This window comes from Onychostoma macrolepis, chromosome 16 (assembly GCF_012432095.1).
Source record: "Onychostoma macrolepis isolate SWU-2019 chromosome 16, ASM1243209v1, whole genome shotgun sequence".
Taxonomy (NCBI): Eukaryota; Metazoa; Chordata; class Actinopteri; order Cypriniformes; family Cyprinidae; genus Onychostoma; species Onychostoma macrolepis.
The window spans coordinates 14,713,687-14,735,033 of NC_081170.1; the positions used below are offsets into that span (position 1 = coordinate 14,713,687).

The 21,347-nt window shown below is 35.7% G+C and overlaps 3 protein-coding genes across 7 annotated transcripts in view; all 3 read left to right on the top strand.

Moving 5' to 3' along the window:
* Positions 1–10,791, top strand: part of si:ch211-113g11.6 (uncharacterized protein LOC559008 homolog) — a 20,366-nt gene extending 9,575 nt beyond the window's left edge. Inside the window, exons 5-14 of the mRNA XM_058745964.1 lie at positions 1,324–1,420; positions 2,087–2,194; positions 3,390–3,529; positions 3,613–3,788; positions 4,574–4,682; positions 4,853–5,054; positions 5,631–5,746; positions 5,964–6,136; positions 6,235–6,290; positions 7,451–10,791. Of these exons, the coding sequence (XP_058601947.1) occupies positions 1,324–1,420; positions 2,087–2,194; positions 3,390–3,529; positions 3,613–3,788; positions 4,574–4,682; positions 4,853–5,054; positions 5,631–5,746; positions 5,964–6,136; positions 6,235–6,290; positions 7,451–7,797 (1,524 nt within the window). The 3' untranslated portion in view covers positions 7,798–10,791. The remainder of the gene's footprint in view (positions 1–1,323; positions 1,421–2,086; positions 2,195–3,389; positions 3,530–3,612; positions 3,789–4,573; positions 4,683–4,852; positions 5,055–5,630; positions 5,747–5,963; positions 6,137–6,234; positions 6,291–7,450) is intronic.
* A 980-nt stretch (positions 10,792–11,771) lies between these two features.
* tlr18 (toll-like receptor 18) lies at positions 11,772–18,823 on the top strand. 4 transcript variants are annotated; one of them, XR_009266269.1, is made up of 6 exons: positions 11,772–11,937; positions 12,921–13,001; positions 13,549–14,522; positions 15,375–16,170; positions 16,401–16,551; positions 17,479–17,617. XR_009266269.1 is itself a non-coding variant. In XM_058745962.1 (6 exons), exons 3-6 carry the CDS (start codon positions 13,564–13,566, stop codon positions 17,977–17,979), a joined length of 1,935 nt encoding a protein of 644 aa, XP_058601945.1. In that variant the 5' UTR covers positions 11,780–11,937; positions 12,921–13,001; positions 13,549–13,563; the 3' UTR covers positions 17,980–18,823. The 4 variants fall into 4 exon arrangements, 3 of the variants coding, with proteins under 3 accessions (XP_058601944.1, XP_058601945.1, XP_058601946.1); XM_058745962.1 differs by having other exon boundaries at positions 11,780–11,937; positions 13,549–13,764; positions 14,467–14,522; positions 15,375–16,551; positions 17,479–18,823; XM_058745961.1 differs by having other exon boundaries at positions 11,778–11,937; positions 15,375–16,551; positions 17,479–18,823.
* An 898-nt stretch (positions 18,824–19,721) lies between these two features.
* s100a1 (S100 calcium binding protein A1) lies at positions 19,722–21,306 on the top strand. 2 transcript variants are annotated; one of them, XM_058747461.1, is made up of 3 exons: positions 19,722–19,872; positions 20,746–20,915; positions 21,001–21,300. In XM_058747461.1, exons 2-3 carry the CDS (start codon positions 20,775–20,777, stop codon positions 21,148–21,150), a joined length of 291 nt encoding a protein of 96 aa, XP_058603444.1. In that variant the 5' UTR covers positions 19,722–19,872; positions 20,746–20,774; the 3' UTR covers positions 21,151–21,300. The 2 variants fall into 2 exon arrangements, with proteins under 2 accessions (XP_058603444.1, XP_058603443.1); XM_058747460.1 differs by lacking the exon at positions 19,722–19,872 and adding an exon at positions 20,461–20,558 and having other exon boundaries at positions 21,001–21,306.
* The last annotated feature ends 41 nt before the right edge of the window (positions 21,307–21,347 follow it).

Here is a 21,347-nt window from a genome sequence, read left to right on the forward strand (position 1 = left end):
ATCACATCCACCATCAAAGACAGTGACACTTATATCTCATTATGTAGCCTACAGTAATTGCTCTGCAGTAAAGCCATTCAAGCCAGTTCAATTTTTACAGATGATATTATTTGTTTTATGCATGCGCTAATTATGAGTGAAATATCACGTCAACATTATGTTTTAAACAGTGCCACTTTGTGGAATAAAGGTGAATTGCACTTATTGATTCTGCAGACACGTAATCATTGTTGTTTAATGTTTCATTTTTCCTGCTGTTACGGAGCAGTCCGGCGACATGACAAAGAAAGTTGATCCCGATTGGTCCTCTTGCGTGCATTCGAAGTGCTGATTGGCTGATTCGAAGATAGAACCTTATAGAACCTTCACTAACTAGAACCACGCCACAAACGAGCTATGGAACAGTTAGTTGAACAGTGTTGGGGAAGAGTAGAAAGAGGACGAAGGGGTAGAGGGAATGGGATGATGGTCAGGTTGATCAGGGCATCTAGAATTGACTCAGGGTGGGGGTAAAAAAAATTATTAAAATAACCATCACATAATGTAAATAAGCTGTCACAGAATAAGAATATATGAATACCTCAATTTTGACAAATGTCAGATAGAACCTTATAATTCCAAGGCGACGATTTGACAAAGCAACTTAGATTGCATTCGGAGGACACATTTAATCAATTATTGCTTTCCTTGAGATTCAAACCCTTGACTTTGGTGTTGCCAGTGCAATGCTTTACCATTTGAGACACAGGAAGGCCAAATTATCTATCTATTCTGTAATTGCAGAAATGAAATAAAAAAAATAAAAAAAACACACGCACACCACAACTGCTCAATGCAGACATTTCAAGTTCCTTTAATATCACAAATTGTTGTGAAGACACTTAACGAATGTGAGTTGTTTCAATCGCAATTTCAATCGTTTTAGCATTTTCTGTGGATTGCAGGAAAGAGCAAAGGAAAATGAGACTACTTTTCCCTGCGAGCTCAGCTGCTTTGGCAGAATTCAGGCTATTTATTTAACTGCTTCTGTATTATTGTGCACATTTTCATAACCTTAGTGTGTCTCTGCCGTGGGTGTGATTTATAACCCAACTATTTAACAGTTTCTCTAGGATGAAAACCAGACCAAATGGAAGGCAATACAATAAAATGAGAGTTTGACATCCTGAAATGTGGGACGCACATTTAGTGTATGAATAAGATTATGGAAAAAAGTTTTCTGCTAAAAAGTGGCCTGATTTCTCCAAGTGCTGCAGTGCCTATGCTGTTTTTTTAATGAAAAGCCTAAGAAGCAGTGATTAATCATCATCTCTCACCACCCAGGTAAATGACAGTGTATTGACGGACATCCCGGAGGAAACAGCAGCATCTAACATCTTGGCACCTTTCCCTTCTCAGCGCTCCATCAGTCTGTCAGCAGGTACAGAGAGAAGAGGGGAATGGAGAAAGGGAAAAGAAAGCATATAATGCAAGAAAGACGAGAGGGAATGTTATTTGTTCAAATTGTTCATTAAGTTCCTTCATTTTGATAGGTATTTAAGTACATCAGACTGTAATGTAAGTTTTAATGAATTTTATTCTCTGACCTGACATAAATGACGTCCCTGAGAGAACAGAGATCCATTTGTTATAAACAATGCATTATAGACTCAGTGAATCAAATCTTGACAGATCCCTACTGAAAATATACTGTGTAGCGGATGAAATTACACAACAACTTCCAAAAAGAACAACAATCCCTATAGTATATGACAAAGAGAGCTCTCGCCCTCCCCTTTAGAGTTCTAAATGTCAGGTACAAAATTGAATATTTTATATGCCATGTGAGGTTAGCAGAGCTGAAAGGTCAACACTGATTCTGAAAGAAGTAGCATGTCTCAACAATGTCTCTAACTGTCAGTCAGAAGGAAGTAGAAGCAGCGCTGCCATGAAATTGCTTTGTGTGTGCCTCTTTTTTCGTCTGAGTATCAAAGTATTGCAAGCATCGCTAAATTTGAATCAAAGTTTAAGGGAATCTTTGATTTGACAGAACTGTAGTCACAGAGGTTTGGCTGATGGATATACTTATCTCTCTCTCCTCATTTAGATGGGAATCTGTACTCTGCTCTGTCAGCGGTTGCAGGACAGACTGGCTCTATCCGTCGCACATATGGCTCCAAAAAGCAGCTGAAGACAGAAAATAAATGGTTACAGAGTGAGTAGACAGTTGTTATCTAAACTGCATTAGCAAAGATTTTCATGAAGGACTGAACTAATGGATTCACCTGTGTCAGCTTACTATTTAATCTGATACAGTACAGTAGAGTACTGTAAAACAGAGTTTGTTTGGAAATTCTGGAGTGACCCCTCCCCCCCCATATATATATTTATGTAAAAAAAATTACATAAATATGAAGAGTTTAGATGCAAAAGCCTATAAGTGCCATCTGAAATTTTCATCAGAAATGAGCATTTTTATCATGCTCCTATGTTTAGGTTCAGTCATTTTACTCTAATGGCAATGTGTAGGTCCTTTTCTATGCAATTGAAGTGAAATAGCTGAACATAAATATAAGAGCTTGATAAAAATGCTCATTTTATAGGAACATTTCAGATGGCACTTAGAGGCTTTAGCATCTGAACTCTTTATATTTATGTAATTTTTTTTTTAATTACATAAATATGTAATATGTAAGTCACTTATGTTCACCATGGCTGGATTTAATTGATTGAAAATAGAGAAAAAACAACAACAACAACAACAACAACATAATATTATGAAATATTATTACAATTTAAAAATAAGAGTTTCTATTTTAATATTTAATTTATTCTTGTGATGTCAAAGCTAACTTTTCAACCATTACTCCAGTCTTCAGTGTCACGATCCTTCAGAAGTCATTCTAATATGCCAACTTGCTGTCACATTATCATCAATGTTGAAAACTTTTGTGCTGCATAATATTTTTTTGGAAACCGTGATCTTTGATGAAAAGAAAAGAACAGCATTTATTTGAAACATAATTTTTTGTGATCATTTTAAAAAGTCTTTAATGTCATTTTTGAGCAATTCAATGAATGAAAGACTTTTGAATGGTAGTAACATATATATTATGAATTATTAATTTGAATTTTACTAGTAGTCCAACCCCAGCCTTATGTCATTCAGGATGAGTGAATGTTGCATGATATGCCTTTCAAACACCAATGTTGATAGCAACACAACAGTGTTTACATTTTTGGTGAACTCAACTCACAAATGACAAATGAAATCTCTGCATATTAACATGGGATAGGAGAAGACATTTTAAACATTAAAAAAATTCAATTTCAATCAAGGTATAGGTTCAAAAACTAATGCAAGTTTGAGTCTTTGAAAATAATACATTTGCTCTCACCATCTCCCTCAGATCCCCAGTTTGCAGGAGCCGCTGTGATACCACACACAGAGAAACTCAAAGATGAGATCTATTTCTTCTTCAGTGAGGTCAACAGTACTGCCAGTCTAGATGAAGAGCCATACAGGGCTCGCATAGGGCGAGTCTGCATGGTAACAATCTTTTATGCATTCTTGCTTCATATACACTGCTGTGCGGAACTAGGTTTCTGATAACCTTTGCATCTGTGGCTCAGGTTGATGAGGGAGGGCTTCAGAACGTGCTGCCGAACTCCTGGACTACGTTCCTGAAGGCACGTGTGATGTGTGGGAAAGCTGGAACTCCTGTACAGTACAATATTTTCAAGCAGGCTTTCGTTCTGTCCTCTCATCAACGCACTGGGTTGATATATGGCATCTTCTCCAATTCTTGGTAAGCAGATGTAAAGTCTAAAAGTGAGTAGGAAGACATTTAACATCAGGATGTTAAAATTATGCCTTCAGCAAGACTTCGTTATACACCAAAAAATAAATCCCTATAGATGTCAATTGTGCTCACTTCAAGCTTACTTTTTTAAAAGGTATATACAAACATTGGTACCATATCAATCAATATTACAGTTTTTTTTTTTTTTTTTAATTTATCAGTATTGGTTCGATATTGGAAATTTAACGCATGTTTAGTGCACACTCATTTTTGACTATTTTTATATTAACACTCTTAATAACACTGGTAAACATAATCTTAAGCAGATCTCTGAATATTATCCTAAATACACTGGTTGCATTTGAAACAACCAAATTTATATTTAGTGTTTAATTTAATTTAATTTAATTTATTTATTTTTAAGTATAGTAAATAGTTATTGGTCAAAACATAAAAAATAATTATCATTTTATCTATATTAACCAGAATTTTAATGTCTGTGCTTTGCTGCTGTACATGACTCATTACATTTATCTGTAACTGATTAAAGCAATAATTCACACAAGAATGAAAATGTGCTGAACATTTACTCACCCTCAGGCAATCCAAAATGTTTATTTCTTTATCAAAACAGGTTTGGAGAAATTTAGCATTACATCACTTGCTCACCAGAGGATCCTGTTAAAAACAAATCCACCATTCACTTCTGGCCAAAATATAAGTCCATAATCCATAACAACGTCTTGAATCATTCCTTTAAGATCCATTTCCACATTTATGTCTTTCCACAGGAATACCACCGTAGTGTGTGCCTACTCCATTGAAGACATTGACCAAGCCTTTTCTACATCCAAACTGAAGGGCTACAACTCACCTTTGTCAACTCCCCGTCCTGGAACGGTACAACACACTGAAACATTAACCAGTCAAAGGCAAAATTATGTGCCAACAGACAGTCATGTTGTTGTTATACATGCAGTATGATTACATTCTGAACATTTATTAAATAATCCATCTACAAAACAAAGGCACAGCCTGATTCTTAATTTGTATGGTTCACCTTTATCCAGTGTGCTTTTAGGAATAACACTCAGGCTCATAACCAGAAGATCCTGACTGTGATCAAGGATCACCCTGAGATTGAGGACATGATCATCCCGGTCGACGAAGCTCCTCTAGACCTGCCCGTTCAAGACCACTTTACACATATTGTGGCAGACACAGTCTTGGCTGTCAATGATGAACACTACAGCATCATTTATCTGGGCACAGGTACTGTGAATGGCAGAGAATTGCTTTAAAATAGCACTAAAATAGTGTATTTTTGCAAGCTACACCAATATTGGAATTTTGATTGACAGACAAATAGCTGATTTTAATATTCTATTCTATTTTGCCTAAATAAATAAAAATAAAACATGACAAACTAAAATCATCCGTTTTAAATGCTACAAGGGAATTTAGGCATTACAATATATGAATGTATAATAGTATAGAAAATTTATATTCGTTTTAAGATTTGCTAAAGATTACATTTAACAGTGTTAAAATAAAATTATTAGTATTTGTGAAGATTAATATGTGTTAGATGCAGCAAAGGTAATCAAAATGTAAAAATAGAGGAAATGAGCAGCACTATTAAATATCCATTATTATATATTATATGGATATCATGGATTATATTATATAATATTATACTGAGTGATACCAAAAAAAACAAAAAAACATCTCTACTATCAACAAATATTATATATGGCACCAATATCTTGCATCCCATATGTTTCAATCTCATTCTGTTATCCTTTTTGTGTCTTTTCCAATGCTATTTTTCCTGTGTCTCCTGTACAGAGAAGGGAAAAGTCCTGAAGGTGCTGCATGCCATAGAAGGAGCCTTTATCATAGCACAGTACTCTTTATTCCACGATGATAGTCCCGTCATCAACATGGCCATCGACTCTAAAAAGGTAGGCTCACATTTTAAATAAGCTAATTCACTTTAAAACAGGCCAATTTTAGCCTGCAGTGGTAGGACATATTGTTCCACTGTAATATATTTAGCATTCAATCACTATTTTTACTTTACAATCAGAAAGTAGTTTAAAGGCTGTTCACATAGATATTTAAGAGTGTTTGATAGGAGCCTGATGGCACCTTTTACCTCTGTATTCTACTTTGTGCCAGGGTCATCTCTATATTGGCACAGAGCTTGAGATGCAGCGCATCCCCCTGGCTGACTGTGGCCGTTACGGAGCCAGCTGCCAGGAATGCATCCTTTCACGAGATCCATATTGTGCGTGGGATGTGTCCAAGAAGAAATGTACTGCAATCCCACCAGACTACAACATTAGCACTGGGTACATATGGACTCACAAATATCCCAACACAATAATGCGTTACTGTTTTTCCTGTTGAGGTAAACTCATATTTTTCTATTCTCCCTATTTGAAATCAGAACCCTTGTTCAGACCCTTGACCACTCCAATGCCTCGGTCTGTGGCTATGCTACAGGTAGGTTGTTCAAAAACACTTCTAAATGTGCAGTTTTCTTGTTGTAGCTCTGAAAACTTTATAGCACTGAAGAATTTGAAATATTTCCAAACAGTTTCAGATTTTTCTTCTTCCCAAATTCCCACTGAAACCCAGTTTTGCATTTATTCTATATATAGTTGGTATTTTTCTTTTGCTTGACATAAAAACATTGGTTACACTTTAGTATAGGGACCAATTCTCACTATTAACTAGTTGCTTATTAGCATGCCTATTATTAACATATTGGCTGTTTATTAGTACTTATAAAGCACAGATTCTGCATGACCATATTTTACATCCCTAAATAACTACCTTCCTAACTATTTATAAGCAATAAATTAGGAGTTTATTGAGGAAAAAGTCATAGATAATGGTTGTTAATAGTGAGAATTGGACCTTAAAATAAAGTGTGACCAAAATATTTGTTCTGAAGTTTGCTGACCTAATAGGGTTTAATGCCTTTGAAAATTATTTTTGAAAATCTCATTTACAAATGACAGAACAATACACACCTGAAACCCTAGTAATAAAAAAATGAAATGAAGAGAAAGTGCTTTGTGTTCAGAAGAGACGCACGTTAACAGTCATATCATGTCTACAACATTAGCATGTAAATAAATTTAAAATAATAATTTAAAATAAAGACTTTTACATTGTTACAAAAATTGTACTTAAAAAAAATGCTGTTCTTTTAAACTTTCTATTAATCAAAAAATCCTGAAAAAATTTATAAAACTGTAACTACAAAAATGTGTTAAGCTCACAACTATTTCCGACAGTGATGATAACAACAACAACAACAACAATAATAATAATAATAATAATAAAGTTTCTTGGGCATTAAATTATAGGCATATTAGAATGATTTCCAAGGGATCATATGATACTGAAGACTGAAATAATGGCTTCTGAAAATTCAGCTTTGCCATGTTAAAATAGTACACAGTAATTTAAAAAAATGTAAAAAATATTTCATAATATTACTGTTTTACTGTATTTTTGGTCAAATAAATTCAGTTTCTTCCAAAAAATCTTACTGATCCCAAACTTTTGAACAGTAGTGTATATATAAAATTAAAGTATTTTTATTTAAAATGACTTAATCACACCAAAATATTTCCTGTCATCCTGGGCTACAGCTCCTAAAGCACGTAGCACCATCCCCAAACAGGTTTTAGTGGATAAAGATGGGCCCGTCCTGCTACCGTGCCCCGTGCACTCCTATCATGCCACTTACCGCTGGGAGAAAGACAACTGCATCAAGCAATATCCTTGCACCATCTCCGGCTCCTCATGTGTGCTGGCGCCCACCCCTGAACTACCTCTGAAAGAGGGCGTGTTCCGCTGCATGGTGGAGGAGAGCGGCCTGCAACAGGAGGTGGTGTCCTACAAGCTGGTGTTCAACGGTGGGCCCCTCTCCACCTCGCTAGCCTCCACCCTGGGGTCGGCTCTGCTGCTGGCTGCCGCAGCACAGTGGCTCCTGTAGATCCAATGAATCCTGGGGGCTCAAAAGGAAACAAGTTTAATACTAAGGTCAGCAGAGCATGAGTACCAAGGCCGGTCTGACTAAACTGCAGGGGAGCAGCTGGTCTCTGTATAAACTGTGTTTCTTGTTTCTTATTCAGAGCAATCACAAGTTTATTCTTTTCTTTAAAGGGCCGAGAAAATGCCTGAAATCTTCTAATTTTGCAAATGCTTTATCATACCAAACTTCTGTGTTATGTAAAACATGAACTTACGTAAGTGAACTATTTCATGCCATCAGCCTGAAAGCATTTAGACTTATATACTGTATATTCAATATCTAATACATTAGATTTGTACATTGCTTGCAAAATGTTAGTGCCATCATTCAGATGTTTCAGAGGACTGCTTTGCTAACTACACTCAGACATGCAATTCAGATCAGTTCTTCGTTAGTTTTCTTAGTAACACCACTTTTCAGAAAGGTTCAGTTACATTAGTTAAGAATAGGGTATCATGAGCTAACTATGAACAATTTTTACAGCATTTAGCAACTGAGGTTATTATTTAATATTTAATATGCTATTATTCGTTGTCAATTCATGTTTGTTCATAATACATTAAATAATGTTCATTTAGACAGAATGCACGCTATATAAAGGTGCAAAAAGTAAAAACATTTCTTCATTTAAACAACTTGAGAAGCTAAAATGCATTATCGTATGCAGAAATTAAAATTATTTATGCTGTTCATTTTTAGTTCATGTTATCTAATGATTTAACTAAATTGAACCTTATTTTAAAGTGTTACTCTTTTGTTGGTATGTAGAATTGCTACAGATGTGTTAGATGTGCGAGTACATGCTGAAACATGAATACACTGTTATAAATCCTTCGATTTTTCCATTGTGTGCCATTAGGACATTACTGAAGCCTTAAAACAAGGATGAGTCCCTTTTAAGCTTTAAGGGTCACATCCTAAGCACAACTTGCAAACTGAGCAGAACCTGCAGAATCTGCTGGCTTTGTCTTTCCATTGAGTCATTCCGACCTGACGCAGAATGTTATTTCAGCACGATTTCAGGAGTACATACAGCTGATTTGTTTGCGCCTGTATGGCAAGTTTGAAACCACTCACCAACCACAATTAGAAATGTGAACTGAAAAACAAATCCATACAAAACTGACACAGATTCGACTGCTTTTGCTCAGTGGGTGGACAGGAAGAATAACCAGAATTCATAATAACCAGATTTTACAGTTTATCTCAGTACATCACTGTGTTACAACACTCTTGCATCCTTGATGCCTGTACTTTTCATGCTTATGAAATACATTTTTACATTTCGCGGTCAATAAGCTTCAGTACATGTAACATGGAGTTGCATTTTGTAGTCGCAGTGTACAGAGGCTTAACATTATGCTGTTGTTTTAATTGTAATGCTCTGCATATGCTGTTCTTCACCACTGCTGCCTATGGGAATAGGAAGTATTCCTGATGGATCTAAACAGTCATCCTGCATTAAGGTGCTCAGAGTGTAAATCTGTCAGCATTTTACGTCATAACATTTCAGTTGATCATGACTTCAGATGATAAAACTTTAGGGTGGTTATCTTATACACATTACAAAAAGGAACAAATAAAAACGCTCTTACAGGAACATTAGTGCACACTTCTAATCGTCATCTGCACCCCTAACACACCCCACCACTATTTCTGTTGTGCTCTCTCACTCTCCCTCAGAGCAGCTGACCCCAAATGCCAATTTTGTCTTTAACCTTGTTCTTTCCTCACTATATTTTGGGAGCAGGACAATGGTGTTATGAGCAAATTGATCACTAATTAACCAGAAGTGCATTGTGTTTTCAGATGATGGATGTTGTGACTTTGTTTTTGTATTTAGTTATGTAGTTACGTCTTGTGTTTCTCGCTCTGCTGGTGACATAATCTGCCAATCCTAAACTAAAAGGAGCTGTCTGTTTTGTTTTTTCTTCTTCTTACTACATTTGAATCTCTGGGTTGATGTTCGGGCAAACTTAAGTGTCATAAATAGCCATGTAAAGCCATGTAAATAGTACAGGGACTGACTGCAGCGTTGCTTTACACATTAGTGTATTAGCTATTTATGCTAGCGTGTGCTAACCTTCTGTTTGCATGCATGCTGAATGCCACAGCACTGTCGCCCTCTCTGTGTACTCGTACCTCTGTCTCTTGGCCTAATGTGCTACACTGCACTAAATGAAGGAACGTTGTAGTGCCAAACCAATGTTGTGTCATTTTCGTCAAAGAGCTTTTCTAACTTTTCCACTGTGCTTCGAAGCCAAACGTTTACCTTCTGACACATATAGCAGTAACTAGATACACACAACACACACACACACACACACACTAAAATACTTCTGGCAGTGTAAGTGACACAGGGTCCTTCAATGTAGATGACTCAAAGTAACAACTGTAAACAACTGTTACATGTTATGTTTTTGAATTATTTTTTTACTCTGTAACTGGTGTTGCAAAGATAGTTTAAGGCCATTGTGTTTATATTGTCTGTCTGTCATTTGCTATGCCTTGTGTTTTTTCGCCCGAGACTTGTGACAGGGAGTGTTTTCTCATGTAGGGATGCTCAGCACGGTTTACTGCTCAAAAGCATCTTGCAGTTGTGTAAGCTTGCACTTAATAATTCATATTTATAACTGGTTACCAAAAGTCATAGCAATTTTTTTCTAAAGGGATTGAAGACATTGTAAAATACAGAAACATATAATTATACAATAAATGTTTCCCTGAAAATGTGCATTAAAATAAATAACAAAAAAATATATTGTATTTGTTTTTTTATTGTTTATCAATATTGTTTTTGCTTATGTTTTTACTATTTTAGCATGTATATGGTGCAAAATGCTGTTGTGCAATTTGTCGTTAAATGTTGCTCTTTAAGTCAATAGAACAATGTTCACACATTAGGCAACATGCAAAAACAAAAAATGTGCCAATGATCTGTAAAAGTGTACATTAAAACAATAAAAAAGCTGTAATATGGCACAAAATGTTGCTATTACACAATGTAGAAGCACCTGAATGAGGGAATTTCCTTGGCAATAAGCATTCAACATGTGGTCACATGTTAATTTAGCAGATGTCTTTGGCAAAGGCAAATAGTGCACTAATTGTAATGACTTCTAGAACACCCCGAGGGTGTGCAGGGCTCTGGGATCAACCCTGCAATCTTTATAGCAGCCCAGATCTTTAAAGGAACAGTTCACCCAAAATGAAATTTCTGACATAATTTATTAAGGAATAGCTCAATGAAAAGTTAAATATGTTCCACATTTAAATGCTTATATTTACACTTCTTTCTTTTAAGCACACACACACACACACACACACATACACAAGATATTTGGAGATAACCTAACAGTTTTGGTTACCATTGTAACTGAACAACTTCCATTGTATAGACCAAAATATCTATGTTCCACCAGAGAGAGAGAGAGAGAAAAAAAGAAAAGAAAAATTAGACAGTTTTGGATTAACATGAGGGAGAGTAAATGATGACAGGATTTTAATTTTTGGGTGGACTTTTAAACCTCATGTTGTTCCAAACCTATATGCTGAGAGAACAACCAAACTTAAGCAAAACACTATAAATCAGTTGGTTAGTATAAGTACACACACACACACACATCTCTCTCTCTCTATGATAACTTAATCTGAATCACAGTTAATTTTAATTCACTATATTCTAAGAATCACATATAATCATGGGTACACAATGCACCCATGATTCACCCAAAAATGGGAATTCTGTCATCATTTACTCAATCTCACGTCATTGTATGACATTTTTTCGTCTCTGAAACAAACGACACAAGGGTGAGTGAATGATGACAGAATATTGGGTGAACTACCCCTTTAATGAGATTTTTTTCACAGAACGGCCGTTTCTGTTTCACTCACCACAGCTGAATAACTGAAGCATTAATGGGGCGGAACATCACAACCAGGCACAGACTGCACTTCACTGAAGGAAGGAGCTCACGTTACGATGTGCTCGAACCTCCCCAGAACATGTTTATATCTCCACTGCGGGGACGTCTGGACCAATCTTAGGGTCAACTTGCAAAGTTTGAAAACTCGTTTTTTCCCCCAAGATCGACAGAGGTAAGCATTAATTTGTATTATTATAAAAGGAAACACGCTATGTTTTCCCCCACAACGATTATTCATAAATAATATGAATAAAATCTGTTAATAAAATAACTAACAGAACGATGAAAATCGTAATATATCTGCCTTTTGCAAAATTAGCTTAACGGTTAACGTTAGTTAACTTACCGACTTTAAAACCATCGTGGTCCGTAAGAGTCGCTAACTAAAACCCACCTGTGTTTGTATGAGCTACCCATGTGCGTTTGTTTGTCTTTAAACGTTTATCAAATTAATCAAACCTTAAAGCGTCCTCTTGTACCAACGGAAGCAACTTTATAAACACCGTTTTCTCTCTCCTCGTAAATTTTCTCCCTCCTGCTCGTTTTTATTGCCACAATATTTATTCTAGTGTCAAGTGCGATATAACCTAACTTTACCCTACCAAAAGCTGAATAGCGAATTTTCGAGAGCTTCACATCCCAAATATGTCCAAATACTTGTTGACTGCTGAAGGACTCTTGAACTCTTCTTGAACTCTTGCGCCCCAACTCTTGTGGTTTTCCCAGGTCAAACACACTTTGTGTTTGCCTGAGTACAATATAGCTGAGTATTGTAGGTAGGGGAGAGTGGAGATGGTTGCAACCATTTCTGCATTTCCTTCATTTTCTCAGAGACGTTTTGTATTGGGAAGCTAAATTTTTATACAAAAAAAAAAAAAAATAGAATGAAGAGCTGATTGAGCATGTACATTTTGAATATAAATGGGGGGGGTATATTGTCTTCATTATTGTCTGCAATATTGTCTTCATTATTAAAGACAATAATGAAGGGTCTGCTCTAGAGAATAGAGCTACTTTAGGTTAATAATTTCCTCTTTCTGTCCTTAGCAGAAATATTGATTTGCGCAGTAAGCATGGAAAAAAGGTGCATGAGCATTGCAGTCTCATTAGGACTCTTTTAGGACATTTCGAATGATTAATCACTCTTTCCGGCAGATGAAGTTGGAGGGTTTATTGTGGATTCCTGCTTCTTCCACAAACCCAGACTTTGAAAAACTACAGATTCTCATGTAAAAGGTAAAATGTGCTTCTTAATTTATCTCTTTTTAATTTGTGGTATGCAATATGATTTTTTTTATAGCGTAAAGAAACAATGTAAAATAAATAGTCTATAACTATTGAACAGGATGTTTGCCATATTTTCATATTCACATAGCAACATTAGGATTGATTTTGAGATTTGCTCACATTTTCAAAAGTCAGCATTAGAAGTTGTTGTACACAAAGTGTATTGTGAGAACACTTCTTTTTTTCCAACAACTGTAAACTGACAGTATGACTGACTCACGACTGAAACAAACCATTTATTGTCTGCCAACTTCTTTCTTATTTCCTCATTGTCAGCCATTCTTGCATACCTATTACATATACTTTAGTTATAAAAATGTCTCATCCTTTCCAGTAATCACAGCATATTTAAGTAAATTAAAATTAAAGTAGATTTGCTTGCTGGACCTCATCCATGTCATTAAGCATCCTTACTATTATAACATGAATGGAAACGATGAAACTGAAAGGTTGGGTTGCTAATAACGGAAATATTTTTCCCTATCCTCTGTTTCAGATCTAAGCAAAGGCCATGAGAATGTTTGTTTTACTGGCTCTTCTTCTCAGCCTCCAGGCAGTTGTGCACATTAAACCAGCTAAAGCCAATCATTCCTGTAAAATAACATCTGATATGCGTTCAGCAGACTGTAAAGGTCTACGGCTGGACCGTGTGCCTATAACAAATCTGCCGGCCTCTCTGGAAGAGCTAGACCTGTCTTTCAATACCATACAGGTCATCAGCAAACAAGATTTTTTCAAACTTAGTCCTCTGCGAGTCCTCAAGCTTAATTTCAACAACATCTCTCTGATTGTAGATGATGCTTTTCAGGGAAACATTTTTTTGGAGAATCTAAACTTATTTAATAACTCTCTGACAGAAATTCCATTTAAAGCTCTTGAGCCACTAACAAATTTAAAGGTTTTAGAAATGTCCAATAATTTGTACACACAAGCATTTCTGGATGCTTCTTTTTTAAATTTCACCCAGTTAAAAGAGCTATCCATTGGTGGATCACTGGTCAGTAGTTTGGGAAGCCGTGACATTTATGTGTTGAAGAACATCTCATTGGACAAATTTGCTATTAAAACTGGTACTGGTTTTAAAAGTTATGAACCTGGGTATTTCAGCAACCTCAACACAAAAAACTTGTGGTTCGATATAGCTTTTGACAAAAAACCAGAAATGCTTCTTATGATATTGAAAGATCTGGCAAACAAGACTTTTGATATGCTACGTTTCCGAAACCTTTTTGAATTTCAGTACTATACTGGTAAACAGGATATTTTTAATGGCCTGCAGTATGTAAAGACTCAGCTCCTAACCTTTTTTCGTGGTAAATTCAATGAGGAAGTTATGAGAATGGCTCTGGTAAATTTGGAAATCAGTTCAATCAAAGGCCTGGAACTGCTGCTCATTGACTTTGCTCGTTCACAGAATAGAACACCGGGATCCAGTGTAACAAACTTGATCTTGGAAAAGCTGGTGCTCTCGTAAGTTACTATATTCACATTATAATTTTTTTTTAAATGCTTAAATATTTATCCTAATGTTACTGTTTTTTTTTTTTTTAATGTATGCAATTAAAAAAAACACACACATGTATGTTTCAGGAACCGAAAACTGGATCCTCCTTAGAACCATTTCCATTTTTCCCAAAAACAGGATTAAATTACATTTGTTGCTTTTACCATTACATTGTACTTTCTTTTTTTTCTTTTTTTTTTTTTGAGTAAATCAAATACACGTAGCTTATAACTAACTGAGAGACTTACAGTAAATCAGTCACTGACTGGTTGGTCATACAATAAAGTGTTGTTAAAGATATACATTATGTTGTATTTATCAGTGTCATTTATTAAAAATAAATTAATGAAATATGTTACCACATATAGTTTTAAAAGTTGTAAAAACGCTCCTTTTGCAAGAAATATTAATAAATGTATTTATTATTGAAATTATCTCATCATTTGCCAGTGGAATTGCATTTCTTTTTATTTTACTTGCATATTACATTTTTATTTATTATTATATTGTTCCCATAACTGTCAAGATTACTAAACAAACACAAACAGCATCCTAACATTTTTTTTCACGTTATTAAGGTAATCTATGTGTTGTTGCAGAACTTCTTGCGCAGCAAGTGGTGCAACTACGAAATCTTCTTTGCCCAACAATTAGCATATTATAATTATTTCTTAAAAGTACAAAAATAATTGTTAATGGAACCATCAAGGAATCAGAATCATTAAGAGGAATTGGCATAATTTATTCTCATTCCTCTGTATGTATTTATCTTAAAGGAAAACTCTTAATTATTTTGATCTTACCGTTTTGTTCTACAGGGACATCAGTAATCCAGATATAATGCGCTTCGACTGGAGCTTTACCTGGCTCAGTCATGTCCGCCAATTCATTGTATGGAATGTGAACTTCAACAGCGTGCCGTGCGACTCGTGGTCGGAGATGAAAAGTGTGGAGCTTCTGGACATCTCTAACAACCAGCTGAGGGACAGTTATATTTATAACCCACTATGTGACACTAGAAACGTACTGCACAATCTTGAAACCTTCAACGTCAGTCGCAATAAACTTACCAGCCTCAGTGACTTGGCATCTCTGACCAAAGACTTTGTCAAGCTGACTACAATCGATATGAGCCACAACCAGCTGCGATCTATGGGAAACCGTGTCTGTTCCTGGAGACCGACCATTACCAAAGTAATCGCTCATCATAATAGTCTGACGAGTGACAGTTTTAATTGCCTTCCCACTTCTGTAAGCTTCCTCGATCTTTCATACAGCAGTCTAGACCAGCTTGACATGGACTATTTTAATAAGGCATCCAATCTGACCGAGCTCCTCCTCAGCGGCAACAAGATCAAGTTCATCCCTTCCGGCTGGAGGAATCCATACTTGAGGATGCTCGCTTTAGATGGGAACTCCTTTGGACTTGTTAGCCTGACGTCTTTTAAGGACATGCCTAGCCTACATGTCCTGACCGCAGGCAACAACCCTTACCACTGTACTTGTGATCTCTATACCTTCATACAGGAAACCACAAGCAAGGGCAAAGTGACCATCACAGACTGGCCAAACAACTACAAGTGTTACCATCCTGAGCATCTTCTCAACACAATGGTATCACAATACTTCCCTGGTCATTTAGCCTGTAATATTACACTTGTTATCATCATCTGTGTGTCAACAACGGCGGTCGTTGTCCTTGGTCTGACGCTTCTGTGCTACATTTTTCAAATGCCATGGTACATTAAAGCTACATACCAGATCATCAGAGCCAAGTACAGGGCCCATAAAGAAGGTTCAGGCCAGGCTGTGGATTACACCTTTCATGCTTTCATCTCTTACAGCCATGCGGATGCAGACTGGGTTCGAAACCATCTGCTCCCTTGTCTAGAGAATTCTAAGCCTCCTTACCGCCTCTGCATCCATGAAAGAGACTTCACTCCAGGGAAGTGGATCATTGACAACATCATTGAGAACATTGAAGATAGTCGCAAGGTGTGTCCACACATTTATGTTCTTCAAAGATGCCCGTTTACAAAAGAAACATGCAGTGTCACCATTCTTAAAATTATTGGAGCAAGGATTCTCCAAAATCTTTTTTAATGAAGACTTCCATCACCAAAGTGTGGTGTGGATGTAAATATCTAAGCCTTCAAATTATAGAAGCCTATTTCCATCTCAGAGTAAAAAAATAAAACGCTGATTATATATCTCAGAATTGCAACATTATTTCCCATAACTGCGACCTAATTTGCAACATCATACAGTACCATTCAAAAGTTTGGGTCAGTAGGATAAGTCTCTTATGTTCACCAAGACTGCATTTATTTGATAAAAAATAACTTTAATAATTTTAAATAAATGATCCATATTTTAATATATATTTTAAAATGTAGCTTTTTCATCTTTCATAAATTATTCTAACATGCTAATTTGATGCTCATTATTATTATTATTAATGGTAAAAATGAGTAGAAAGAATTTATTTGAAATAGAAATCATTTGTATGAATATAAAAGTCTTTACTGTCACTTTTGATCAATTGATCCTTACTGATTAAAAGTATAAACTTCCATAAAAAATAATCTAACTCCAAACATTTGAACTGTTGTGTGTTTCACAACTGAAATTTTACAGTGTGACTATATTTCGCAACATTCAACATATCTGACACTTTATATCACACAATGTTATATCACAAATGTGTTGCAATTGCAGCTTTATTTATATTCTTAACGTTATATTACACAGTGTGTTTCTTTCATATTGTAAATTTCTCACAATTATTTTATTTTTTTAATCTGAGGTGGAAATGGGCTTTCATATAATATAAAAAGTAAATGAAAGACCAAATAATCTAAAGTTCTGAAATATTTCATATATTTCCAAACCGCATCCTAAAAATGTTTTCTTGTTATTAAGGTAATCTTCGTGTTGTCGTGGAACTTCGTGAACAGCGAGTGGTGCAACTACGAGCTCTACTTTGCCCAACAGCGGGCCATTGGCAAGACGTTCAGTGATGTTATCCTGATTGTGAAGGAGCCCATAGACCCCACTTCTCTTCCCAGTAAATTCTGCAAGCTCAAAAGGATGCTCGATACCAAAACCTACCTAGAGTGGCCCCAGCAACCAACAGAACAGAGCTTTTTCTGGGTCCAGCTGAGAAGTGTTCTGGGCAAACCAAACATCATAAGACAGCGTACGACCAGCCGACATAGCCGCCTGTCTTCAGTGAGGTCTGTTTCCCTGATTGAGCTGCCACAGGACCAGAGTTCTGCAGGTACAGATGAAGATGGCCACCAAATCAATGATGAGCCTTCTAATAGATGTCAACAAACTTGCTTGAAGGACATAAATAAGGTTATCAGTGGCAAAGGTGACCAGAAAGAACATGCAGCTGTTTTCCCAACATTCAGAATATGACATGCAGCATGGTAACTGATCTGCAATGATGTTAAGCTAAGATTCGTCTAAACCAGTTTGTCTGACTCACTGGTGGCAGAAGGACTGGAAAAAGTTAATTCTGATTCATATGTTCAGTCAGTGAGCAAAAACAAGTAGACAAACCACATGCTCAACAACACACATGCTCACTCTGATAATCAATACAGTTCTATTTACTTTAGTATGCCAGTATATATTTATCTTAATTAGGGTAGTGAACTGCAATACTGTTCTCACACCTTATGACCGTATATAATTGTCATTAAATAAAGTTTTAATATATTTAAACGAAAATATTTAACATTTTAAATTATTTTGCAAATACACTCTCTTCAGATTTGATGCATTCATTTTCTACCTTTCTTTGCCAGACTTTTAAATGTATCTATTTTTGTACACACAAATGTATTTTGTATCTGTGAATTTCTGATTAAAAAATGAGACACCTTTTTTTTTTTTTTTTGGATAAAAAAAAAAACTAATGGTAATGGCAGGACTATGAATAGATAGATGGAGAAACAGATGTGCTTGATTGATTTCTGAGGAGAAAATCATTTTAAGTAAAGTTGCCATGGATACTACATAAAATAGTATCATTCCTGTAAAAAAAACTTCACATTCAACTCTAGTAATGATGTTTTTATGTCTGCTCTATTTAGTTCATAAAATTTATTTTACTGAACAGATGGATCCTTGCAAATAAACAAGAAGCTATGACGCATCATGTTATCCGATTTGCAGCCTTCCTTGTTTACCTTCTCGCGTGATTTTTCTGAGTGGAAACATTCAGAGCAATAATAAATGTGGCAGATGTGTTTAGTCATCACTGTTTTGTGTGTTGGTGTGGGTGTTACTGCTTTAGTGTTTTTATGTTTGTTTGATTTTTAATATAAGTGATATAATATTACAGTTTTTGTTAAGATTTTGAATTAGTTTTTATTTTTATATCTTCTGGTTGTGCTTTACTTTTAGTAATTTTGTTGGTTTTGTTTAGTTAGTTTTTTTTAAATGTCTATATAGTCTCCATTTATTGTTATAGTTTTAGTTTATTTGGTTTTAGTTATGTTAGTACTTCTGGTTAAGGCAACTAGTTGGAAAAAAATATATATATATATTATATAATATTTAAATTTACTTTAACATTTCTTTTCCTTAAAGTAATGGACATTTTTTAAGTTTAGTTAACAATAATAACCCTGATAATAACAGTTACATTTTTTTTTTCACAAATACAAATTTATATGTCATTAAATGATTAATTCTAGTCACATTTATTACTGTGATAACGAAACACCAACTTGAGCTGCCACAAACATGCCTCACTCCACCTCATAACATTGCACAACTCAAGATTCTGACAATAATATCATTTGACCTGGTTTAAACCTAGACTGAACCAAAAATGTTTTAAGGAAAGGATTCTTGGCATCATTCTATCTAGTTGGCCTCAAGAGAGCCATGCTTCAAATTCCAGAACTTCCAGCACATGGGTAAACGTAGCAAAGCTTCACTTTGAGCCTTTCCTGACAAAAAAAAAAGCAATCAAAATCAAAGCTATATGTGATGTGAATTAATTTGATCTTTGCCTTGATTAGTTTACTAGTAAAATCATTTCAGAATCAAAATCTAAGCATTTACCTGTGCTCTGTTGTGAACCTAAAAAAACTACTTGATCATGAGATTAATGTATTTGAGCACATTATTAGAGGTCTTGGATTGTGTGAGTGCGCGTAATGACGTCATTGGTCGTGCGTGCTGCGGTTGGAAGAAGCTCCGCCCACTTGGCTACTTCCCCCGCACAGGTGAATGGACGCTATTTAATGAATGAGCACAAGTCACTTTTCAAGCACTAGTAGCCACTTCTTTGTCTAGGTAAGTTGAGAATTCTGTTGTTTTTAATAGACTTACTAATGTTATGCTGATAATTTTCTGGGAATGTTGTATATATGCCATTATTTGTAAACATGAAGTTGACAATGGTTTAAGACGTTTAAGAATATATGGCACTTTAATCTAATTATTTAATGATGTCAAAGGTTAATGCATGTAATTAGACCCTTTCATTTAAGAATATTACTTAGCATATTACATAGCTCTCCATGTAATTCGAATAATAAGGCAGTTTTTATTACATGGCCTACTTGCATATTGTTACCAATATGAGTGATTCTTGTACTAACTTTAATTAAACTCACTTTAATGGCGCTGATGGAAAGTTATTGTTCATAAGCTCATTTGTGGATTGTCTTACAGTCTAAATGTTTTGATGTTAACTTCTTCCATTTCTTCTTCCTTTAGATTTAATAGTTATGTAATATAATAAAAAAAAGGCTTACATGCCTTAATGGTGGATAAATAGTCTCTGAGCCTTTAGTTCATACAAAAGACTAATTGAATAATTGATGTATACCTGTCTTCCATCTCCCTGATGATCGTCATCAGCCTGCCGGTGCCAAAAGGCCTGTTCGCTCACAGGTATTAGATTCCTCAGTGGCTGTGTAACCCCATTCTTAGGGGGATGATGGGGCCCCTGGGGTCAGCAGGTGTCTGTGCAAACAGTACGTCTTTTTAAGAATCGAAAAGGGCTGTGCATTTTCACAAAATGTGCATTTATTGAATGCAGACAATGCATTCAAATAAATGAGCATGTAGTCCACAAAAAAACCCAGCGTAGATTCTCAGGTGTTCACATGTGGACTGTTAGACTTGGAGATTGTGAAATGTTTTTCCTTTTTTTTTCCACAGTATATTTTCTAAAAAGGAAAAACAACAACATGGTTTCAAAACTGGAAGACGCAATGGAAGGCCTGATTAAAGTGTTCCACACATACTCTTCCAAAGAAGGAGACAAGTACAAGCTAAGCAAAGCCGAGCTCAAGAGTTTGCTTCAGGGAGAACTCAGTGACTTTTTAGCAGTAAGTTTTAAACGCATATCATTAACGTTCAGTAACATATTAATATCTCGCATGCGTAAAAGAATAACTGTGTGTCCTGTTGTAGGCGAGTAAAGACCCCATGGTTGTGGAAAAGATCATGTCTGATTTGGATGAGAACCGTGATGGAGAAGTGGACTTTCAGGAGTTTGTTGTGCTGGTGGCTGCTCTCACAGTGGCATGTAATGAATTCTTTGTAGAGAACATGATGAATTGATGTTTTTCCATGTCTCTCTTCAGCTGTGTGACATTTTTATAAATGTTATTTACCAGAAATAAAGACTTTAGTGATGTGCAGACAATGTGTGTGTGTGTGGAAGTGAACTGTCAAGTGTGCACAAGATGCAATGTTTTGTTTGGAGCCAGTGGTTCTCAACCGAAGGGCGCAATATTACTTGAAATGATTTACAATAA

Excerpts from the sequence above, each read along its gene's own strand:
- tlr18 (XM_058745961.1), top strand. The coding sequence starts at position 13,564 with ATGAGAATGTTTGTTTTACTGGCTCTTCTTCTCAGCCTCCAGGCAGTT. Across the intron at positions 14,523-15,374 it reads TTGGAAAAGCTGGTGCTCTC|GGACATCAGTAATCCAGATA; the intron begins GTAAGTTACTAT and ends TTTGTTCTACAG. Across the intron at positions 16,552-17,478 it reads ACATTGAAGATAGTCGCAAG|GTAATCTTCGTGTTGTCGTG; the intron begins GTGTGTCCACAC and ends CTTGTTATTAAG.
- s100a1 (XM_058747460.1), top strand. The coding sequence starts at position 20,519 with ATGATGGGGCCCCTGGGGTCAGCAGGTGTCTGTGCAAACA. Across the intron at positions 20,559-20,745 it reads AGCAGGTGTCTGTGCAAACA|TATATTTTCTAAAAAGGAAA; the intron begins GTACGTCTTTTT and ends TTTTTTCCACAG. Across the intron at positions 20,916-21,000 it reads AACTCAGTGACTTTTTAGCA|GCGAGTAAAGACCCCATGGT; the intron begins GTAAGTTTTAAA and ends GTCCTGTTGTAG.